The 10,004-nt window shown below is 31.8% G+C and overlaps 1 protein-coding gene across 1 annotated transcript; it reads right to left on the minus strand.

Moving 5' to 3' along the window:
- Positions 1-782: 782 nt before the first annotated feature.
- On the minus strand, positions 783-5,856 carry LOC145305325 (uncharacterized). The gene is made up of 2 exons (XM_080146936.1): positions 1,230-5,856; positions 783-981 (listed from the first exon to the last, which is right to left on the minus strand). Exon 1 carries the CDS (start codon positions 5,675-5,677, stop codon positions 4,904-4,906), a length of 774 nt encoding a protein of 257 aa, XP_080003062.1. The 5' UTR covers positions 5,678-5,856; the 3' UTR covers positions 783-981; positions 1,230-4,903.
- Positions 5,857-10,004: the final 4,148 nt, after the last annotated feature.

The following is a 10,004-nucleotide window of genomic DNA, read 5'->3' on the forward strand; positions in this document are numbered from 1 at the left end:
ACCGTAAGTAGCGAAGATTCTGTCGAATTCATTTTAAATAAAAGCTGAGAAAAACACACATATCCCCAAGGCAATGTATCTAGCTCCTTACTTGAACATTACAGATAGACCAACGGGCCAGTAAGGTCATGCTAATTGGTCAACATAATCATAAGAATCAAAATAACTAAAATCCAGCAATCTATCTTAAATGACAGCCGAGGAAATCTTGTTTCCCCCTTATGAAGCATTCCGGATGAACGTAAAAAATTAATCAAAGAGTAGTTTCGCTACACAAATAAAATTAATTCTATCAAACTTACATAAATTTTAAGTAGTTAAAAGACACAAATAATAAATAAGTGTTGAAAGAATAATAAAAATGTTTATAAATAAAACCAGAAATAATTGCGACGAAAGAACGCATCCTATCAGAAACAGAATAAATGTGCGCATGCGCGAGCCCTAGAGCGCGTTGCCCCGTTATAATTTATCTCAATAGAGGGACAAAAAGTTTTATAACATATTTCCCTAAAATACAAATAAAATGCTATTTAAAAGTACTCCTTACCACTATTTAGAATTTGACGGCAGTAAAAGATATAATATGAAGCCTACTTGTACAATGTATAATCTATTAAAATTGTAAAGGGTCTCAAGGGATAAAACAAAAGACTATCTCTAAGATAAACAAAAAAACATATATTATACTTCCATTTCGTTGAAAACTTTTAAAATATCTAAATTTAGAAGTAAAAACAAGGGATAAAATAAAAATTTTATGTATACTATCAAAATCTTACCTAGATTTTATCTCACCAAAACACCAAGATCCAATCTTGTCACTACCAGAAATTTGTCTCAAAACAACAACCAGAAATAAACAACCGAATTTAACCAGCGAACAGAGTAGGCTCCGTTCTAGCTTGCCTCCTTCCAATCTTGTCACTACCAGAAATTTGTCTGTCCCTATAGAAGCTTCTAAAAAATACTGAATACTTCCTAAACAAAATAATTTGAAACAAACAATCAAAACTAAATTTTCTCAAATAAGCCTTCAACAAAAATCAAATTATTTTAAAAAACAATAAATTAAAACGTATTTACCCGGAACCAGAAGGCAAACTGAGAAAGAATTAAACATTACAACCCCTTTATATACTTTTGCTAGCCACACAAAATCTAAATTTCGTTTGCGCGGCTGCGCCGCGAACGAAATACCAATTTTATGTATACTATCAAAATCTTACCTAGATTTTATCTCACCAAAACACCAAGATCCAATCTTGTCACTACCAGAAATTTGTCTCAAAACAACAACCAGAAATAAACAACCGAATTTAACCAGCGAGGTTCTAAGAAACAGAAGTGGCCATTCTAAACCATTTAACCTGTAAAAGTCCAAAATATTAAAACATTCAAGTCAAAAATTATAAAAACAACATATTACAAAGAATTTAATAAATGAGAAACATTTCTTTTCTGTTGCATTGAACGCTTAATGTACAACCTCGGAGTTTTATCAGATTTCATCCTAGCATGAATCTGAATCACTGATTCTGACACACCAGCATTCGCAGCAGCAGAAATACCACCACACCTATCGCTATGTTCTCCAAAATTTTTCCAATTAGGAATACCCAAATCCTTTAAAGTTAATCTTAATTGATCTAAACAATAGCGATAGGATGCTGGCTCATCTAAATAGACTAAACCATTTTTAACTTGAGGCATAAACAAATGATCTTCTTTAACACCAAAACGAAGAAAATACTTAAATAAAATATTTACAGGACAATAAGGAGAATCTTTAATACAAGCAATAATGTTTTCATTTGCATCATGAATTTGATTTGTCTTACCTTTTAAAAATAATACTTTACAATCTCCATTATCTAAAAATTCAAAACTAGATTTTTTTAAATCAACAGCTTCTTCAAATCTTGCCATACAATTAAATTTTAAAACAGTTTTAGCTACAATCTGCTATTTGTTAATACTAATTAAAAAATTACTGTCCCTCAACTGATCACCCTGTAAAACTTTGTCAATCATAGTATTCAAAACTTCCTTACTCATAGGAGCACTTTTCTTGACAGGTTTTGAAAACCTTTTCTCAATACTCTTGACACAACTAACAACATCAGGATGATCAGTTGGGGAAGGTAAGTCAGCTCTAAATAATTTATTTACATGATTAATCGCAGCCCTAGCCATCAAAACCGTACTCAAACTATTTTTCTCTTCCGAAATTTTAATAAAATAAGTCATAATAACTTCTGGATGCGATGGCAAAGCTACTAAATTATTATCAACACAAAATTTTTCAAATCTAGAAAAAGCTGACAAATATTGTTCCCTAGAACCATGAGCTAATTTTGTAGAAATACAAACATCAATTTTCTTGTGATACATTTTAAATTCCTCAGAAACACCAATTAAATTTAAAGAACTCGTTCTTACAGATTTCACCAAATTCAACATCTCATTGTCAATTCTTAGTTTTTTAGCCTCCATTATCTGTAAAATATAAAAGATTAAAACATTCCAATAAAATCCATAAAAATAAAATATTTAAAATCAACAAAAATCTTTACATTTAACACATCCTCCCAAAATACAAAATTTTGAATGTACTTGACTAGAAAAAGCATTACTAATATTAAAATTAAATTTCAAAGCTAAAGTATCAAACTTTTTAACCCCTTTAAACATTGAATTTAAAACAAATTCTCCAGAAACAAATTTAGGGCTAAAAACTAAAACAGATTTAATAAATCTATTAAAATGACAACCATCATCACAAATAAAAGTCCAAAAATATGACGAAATCCATTTTGGTACAATTAAAACACCATAACTATTACATTTTTGCAAATGATACAAAGCTGGTATTATTAAATGTATAGGAGGAAAAACAAATAAATTACAATTGGGAACTTTCTGCGCAAAAAAATTCATTCCTAAAGAATCAATATCTTGAAATTTAGAATAATAATTTACACATTTCTTATTTGCCTTTGACGCAAAACAATCAATTTCAAATTCTCCAAATAAAGAAGAAACTAAATAAAAATTATCATAATCTAAAGAAAAATCATGTAAATCAAACGTTCTTGACTCATAATCAGCAAATTCAATTATTGGATCATTTCTAGAAATATAAACTACATTTACAGTCAAATTCAATTCTTTCCATCTTATAAAAATATCTAAAATCATCTGCTGCAAAACAACATTTCTAGAACCATTAGTAAGAATAATTTCACAATTTTTATTATCAGTATAATGTAAAATGCTCAAATTTTTAAATTTTAAAACTTTGTCACTCATATAAAAATCATAAAAAGCTGTTAATTCTCTATAAGTTGAAGATTTCCTTGCTTCACAATCATTAAACAATCTTTTAAATAAAAGCTCTCTGTTATCATCCACATTATATACACAAAAACCAATATCACTGGCATCACTTCCAACAGTGATATCTAATCTAGTTTGAGAAAGACTTGGTCTTAACGGCTGACCATTCAAATTTCTAAAATTATCAGCCAAAAATGAAAGTTCTTTAATTGCTCCATCAGATAACAAAATCATACTATTCCAAGATTTAGCCTTAGAAATTAAATGATAAGAAGATCTACACAAAAGCCTCACACAAGGACCCATTGCTTTTTGACAAAATTGAATTTTGCCTAAAATTCTAGCCAACTTTTTTATGTGAACTTTCTTTCTTTTTGAATTAATTAAAGTTTTAATAGAATCACAAATATCATTAATTTTCTCATCAGGTACAAAATATTTCATACTAACCGAATCACTTATTAAACCCAAAAAGTTTAGAGACTGCTTTGGGTCACCTGAAGACTTCTTCTCATTTACTGTCCATCCAGCTCTCTCCAAAGTCTCTTTAGCAAACTTCGTGTCTTTAACACATTGATCATAAGAAACAGAAAAAATTCTCTGGTCATCTATAAAAATATGAAGTCTAACACCCTTAGACCTCAAATAAGTTTTATGAGGAATCAGCAACTTTGTGAATATAAATACAGCATCCTTCAGCCCCAAAAACAACACATTCCAATGCCAGTATATAACTTCTCCAGAATCTAAAACAAAATGACAGCCAACATATTTTTTGTGCTCTTCATGCATCTTTAAGTGCCAGTATCCCGAATCCAAATCATCACTTGTCTGATAGTCACCCTGCTTCATCATTTTCTCCCCAACCTCTAAATCCTCCAACTTCACCTTCCTATCCTCAATAAAAGGATTTAAATGTCTAGAAGCATCCACTACCAACCTCTGCTTCTTACTAAAAACAACAGATAGAGGAAGAACAATATATGGCCTCTCCTTCACTCTAGAAATACAGCCTAAACTTTCCAAACGTAATAGCTCTTGATAGGCAAAATCTTTCTCCTTCAACATACTTTTATTATTTTCACAAAAACTAGGAGGAGGAATACTTTTAAACGGAATTTTATAACCATTTTTTATAACATCTAAAATATAATCACTAGCTTTCAGCTCATCCTTCCAAAAACTAAAAAATTCAGGATTATTTATTCTTCCTGGCACTCTCGAGTCAGTGCTTAACTTTTTTCCAACATAATTAGAATTGTTGACCAACATTTTTGCAACATCCTCCTCCAAATCCTCAAACACAAAAGGTCTGAAATCTATATTTTCACAATCCATCTTTTCTAAAATTAAATAAAATTATCCATAAAAATTAAATTCTAAAATTAGCATAAAAAATCTATAATAAAACTTCACAGGTACCTAGTTTAAAAATATATAAATATATCTATATATAAATAAAATAAAATATTTTACAAAATCCATAAAAAACTTATTATAAATAAAATAATCTTCAATAAACAAATAAAATAAAAAAATCTTTCTTGAATTAGAAACTTGCATTTTAGTTTTTTAATTTTGGACAATCTTTTTTATGATGCCCTAACATATTACAATTAAAACATACATTATTAGCAATTCTATCAGCAGAAAATTTATTAAAATTATTAAATTGTCTACCACTATATCCAGCACCACTATCCCCCTCATTTCCCCCACGGCCCCTACCATTCTGTCCACTACCCCCTGCACCACCAAAACCACCCCTCTTATTTCCATGATTTTCTCTCCTTTTATTTAAAATAAAAAGAGCTGACCTCTCCGCTGCCCTAAACTTCTTAGTTTTGCTCTCCGCATCCTCATCTTCCTCAAATAAAGTCTCCTCTTCATACATCTGCACAGTCTTCCACCCTGCCTTACTCCTACTAGCCATTTGATTCATCAAAATCTCATAATCTACCGACTGCATACTACATTCAATCTTCTCGACAACAATACCCAATTTATCAACTACATCATTACTTTCCACACTATTAGCAATCTTGCCAATACCTTCTTTAACATCCTCTAAATCATGTTTTAAATTCATAAGAACACCAATAGATCGTTTAATTTGTGGCGATCTATGCCTCGCTTTTTCCGCCAACACTTTAGATTTTCTATTTTCATTTTTTAACTCCTGCATTTTTATTTTAACATTATTAAACTCTAACAAATCTTGTTTACTCAAAATTTGAAAAGTCACTGAAGGACCTGCCGCCGGCAACGTTCCCGACGCATCCGATCCAGCTGGCAAATTTGCCGGAACTTCACTATCATTATTTACTACACGACTCATTTTCAAATTTTTCTATAAAAAAAATAAAAATATAAAAACCTAACGAAAATTTATAAAACACACCTTCCTAACCAAATTTAAAAAACCTTAAAATAAAACAAATAAATAAATTATAAAATATTAACACTATAAATATAAATATTCACTTGAATCAACATCCATCACGTCCGTTCGCGGAAATAATTTGGTATTTGTTATGCAATATGGTGGAATTTCAAAAAATACATTAAACGTGTCTCTAGGAGCATTTTGGCAAGCGGCCCAGGTCGTTCGGGATAAAACGTGGAAAGACAAGGATAAAAAGTTAATATGAGAAGTCTAAAGTAACACAGTTTGAGAGATCTTAAGCGAATTATGTGAAAAAATTCGCTCGTAGTATTGAATAAAAAAGTAGAATGGCTGATATAGAAAGTCTGGGGAGCTAGCAGACAGAAAAAATTAAATTAACCTTAGTTGTCAGCTACGGCCGTTAGATGGCGGTAGAGAGACGTATTATAGAGGGAGTACCTCTTGCGGCGTATTCGTGCATTATAAATGATATACAGGCTATATGAAGCGGCAGGGGCCGACAATGATGTATAGGCACGTTTATATACTCTTAACTGAGTGGTAGTAGAGGAGGACTCTACGTATGGCGGTACAGGCCAGATAAGTTTCTCAATTGCGGTAGGCAGATTGTGAGACGGAACGGTACAAGTTTAGATTAAAACCACGAGGGGTGGTTGTTGTCAAGCTGAGCGCGAAAGCAAGTAGTCATACACACACACACGCACACACACACTTACACTCGGACTACAGGGGCCGAGAGAAAGCTCGCTGTTTTACTTCATTCTTTATCTGACCATTGAACGAACAACATCTAAATACAAAAGTGAAAGAATAAAGAATAAAGGATAGTGAAACATAGATTTATGCTACAAAGTCGCTTGTGATATTAATCGTTTAAGTTTTTTCTAAAAATTTATTTTTTGTAGCATTAGTTTCACAATCCTTTATGAAACGATAATATTAATTGTATATGTAAAAGTGAATTAATCTTTTTAAATGAGAAAGTAAATTTAAGTTTCGAGAATGGTTTTTTATAAGGATAAAATATTTCAGTTTAGATAGTGGTATGTAAATCAGAATTACCTAAGATTCAAAATTAAGCACGTTTTCGTAAAAAATCGACAAACGAACGTTTCAATTGTACGAATAAGCGTTCAACTGTGAATTTTATCGAAAATTTTCTATCGAAAATGTGCTTATTTAAGATTGATGAACGAAAATTTGTTAAACGATTCGAATGAAAGCACGTAAGACAAAGAACTTATTCTGTTCCTATAAATCCTTTAAATTTACCATTCTCGAAACTTCTGGGTTACTTTAGATGGAACAGATTTACTCGTTCCGAGTCTTTCCGCGTTTTATTTCGATCGAGCTTCGGACAATATGACAAAATTGAGTAGGTACACGTTCCAAACGGATTTTTCTGGAATTCAAGCTATGAAATAATAATGTGAGGTTTTCATTGAAGTATTTAAAACGAAAAAGAAAATTGGTATTTGTTATGCAATATGGTGGAATTTCAAAAAATACATTAAACGTGTCTCTAGGAGCATTTTGGCAAGCGGCCCAGGTCGTTCGGGATAAAACGTGGAAAGACAAGGATAAAAAGTTAATATGAGAAGTCTAAAGTAACACAGTTTGAGAGATCTTAAGCGAATTATGTGAAAAAATTCGCTCGTAGTATTGAATAAAAAAGTAGAATGGCTGATATAGAAAGTCTGGGGAGCTAGCAGACAGAAAAAATTAAATTAACCTTAGTTGTCAGCTACGGCCGTTAGATGGCGGTAGAGAGACGTATTATAGAGGGAGTACCTCTTGCGGCGTATTCGTGCATTATAAATGATATACAGGCTATATGAAGCGGCAGGGGCCGACAATGATGTATAGGCACGTTTATATACTCTTAACTGAGTGGTAGTAGAGGAGGACTCTACGTATGGCGGTACAGGCCAGATAAGTTTCTCAATTGCGGTAGGCAGATTGTGAGACGGAACGGTACAAGTTTAGATTAAAACCACGAGGGGTGGTTGTTGTCAAGCTGAGCGCGAAAGCAAGTAGTCATACACACACACACGCACACACACACTTACACTCGGACTACAGGGGCCGAGAGAAAGCTCGCTGTTTTACTTCATTCTTTATCTGACCATTGAACGAACAACATCTAAATACAAAAGTGAAAGAATAAAGAATAAAGGATAGTGAAACATAGATTTATGCTACAAAGTCGCTTGTGATATTAATCGTTTAAGTTTTTTCTAAAAATTTATTTTTCCCTCCCTCCCACTCCCTTAAAATTTTTCATCAGTATGTTTTAATTTTATAGCATTTTTTCTTTATATATTTTTCCCTTTCATAATTCGCCGGTTTTTATGCACGTGGTTTTTGATAGGGCAATAATAGATAGTTTTATGATTCAAATTTAAAATTTTATGTTATAAGACTTAACCTAAAAAGTTTTTATAGGGATCATTTTTAATGTCGATTCGATTTATTTCTTTTAAATATTTAATTTATCATCATAATGCTTCGTTTTATTTTTATATAAGTTCATTCTAGAATTTTTGATTTATATTATATATAATTTTTTCAGATTTTTTATCATAAGCCTTTGTTTCTATCCCATACGGCGCATATTTATACATAAGATGGCCGACGGTGAGGATGAGATGCAGTTGCCACATTTGGGTGACATAGCCCAAGAACTGCCGGCATTTGAGGATGAAAACGGTTTCGAACCTGTATCTCCAGGTATTATTTTAATTGACAGATTATTGGCTATTAAGTATAGAGTTTTTCTCGTAACCACGCATCTTGATATAGACCTATGGTTATTTACGTTACATCAATTCTTGTTTTTTAAAAAAAAAAAAAAAATTTTTCTTTGACTCGTGCATACACTCGTTTAAGGCACAATAATATATAAATATACTTTAGCTAAAATTGCAAATCTGTCGACTAAATTCATGGGATTTTTCATTTTGGACATGTTTTATTTAGTTTTAACCATGCGAAATAGCGGTTGCAATGTATAAATGAAAATCGATACTTGAAATAGCTTTTTTAATTTTTTAGCAGCGGACGTAGATAATGAGTCTGCTGATGATAGTGACGAAAGTGTCCATGATCAAGAGGATCAGATTGACGCCGCTCATGCGCAGTTCCATGAATCACAACCAGCTCCTATGATGGATGAAATTGCGGAGGCGGATCGAATGAATGATGGAAACGGAAGAGATCCAGCGGAATTGTTGGCCATGCTAGGAGTAAAAGTAAAAAGTAAAAAACCAAACGCGGCAAAATGCGCTTTACCAAAACAGGGATTCCAACTTTTTCTCACTGCATCAACAAAACTGAAAAAATTACTAAACAAAGGGCATTAACCATCCTTTATAAATGAAGATGTTCCTCTCCCCTCATTTCGTCAGGGATTTATTTTATAAAATAAATGAGGTTTCTTCTTTAGCGAGGACTTTATAAAACAATAAATTAAAACGTATTTACCCGGAACCAGAAGGCAAACTGAGAAAGAATTAAACATTACAACCCTTTATATACTTTTGCTAGCCACACAAAATCTAAATTTCGTTTGCGCGGCTGCGCCGCGAACGAAATACCAATTTTAGCCAACTAATTAGTGATCGTAATCTAGTTCTGCAAAGGGGAAAATAAGATGAGAGAAAACATGTTGTTATTACGAAAAAAATGAATGTTCGTCTGCTACATACTTTCTTCACTCTGATTGGTCGGAGTTTTTCTTTCCCGGATTTTATTGGCCTTGCTACGTCTGCTTCTAGCTGTCTCAATAAAAGGTTCCCAAATTATAAAACACACAATTTTCACTAATTTATTTATTGCTAAAATTAATATAAGTTTTAACGTTTTTATCTTATAATATAAAAGCTTTGAAATATTTTTTAATCAAAATATTATACTTCCATTTCGTTGAAAACTTTTAAAATATCTAAATTTAGAAGTAAAAACAAGGGATAAAATAAAAATTTTAGCCAACTAATTAGTGATCGTAATCTAGTTCTGCAAAGGGGAAAATAAGATGAGAGAAAACATGTTGTTATTACGAAAAAAATGAATGTTCGTCTGCTACATACTTTCTTCACTCTGATTGGTCGGAGTTTTTCTTTCCCGGATTTTATTGGCCTTGCTACGTCTGCTTCTAGCTGTCTCAATAAAAGGTTCCCAAATTATAAAACACACAATTTTCACTAATTTATTTATTGCTAAAATTAATATAAGTTTTAACGTTTTTATCTTATAATAT

Source organism: Acartia tonsa, chromosome 14 (genome assembly GCF_053477335.1).
Source record: "Acartia tonsa isolate MP-2025a chromosome 14, ASM5347733v1, whole genome shotgun sequence".
NCBI lineage: Eukaryota > Metazoa > Arthropoda > Copepoda > Calanoida > Acartiidae > Acartia > Acartia tonsa.

What these genes read in the sequence shown, in the direction of transcription:
- LOC145305325 (XM_080146936.1), bottom strand. Translation starts at nt 5,677, where the DNA reads ATGAGTCGTGTAGTAAATAATGATAGTGAAGTTCCGGCAAATTTGCCA.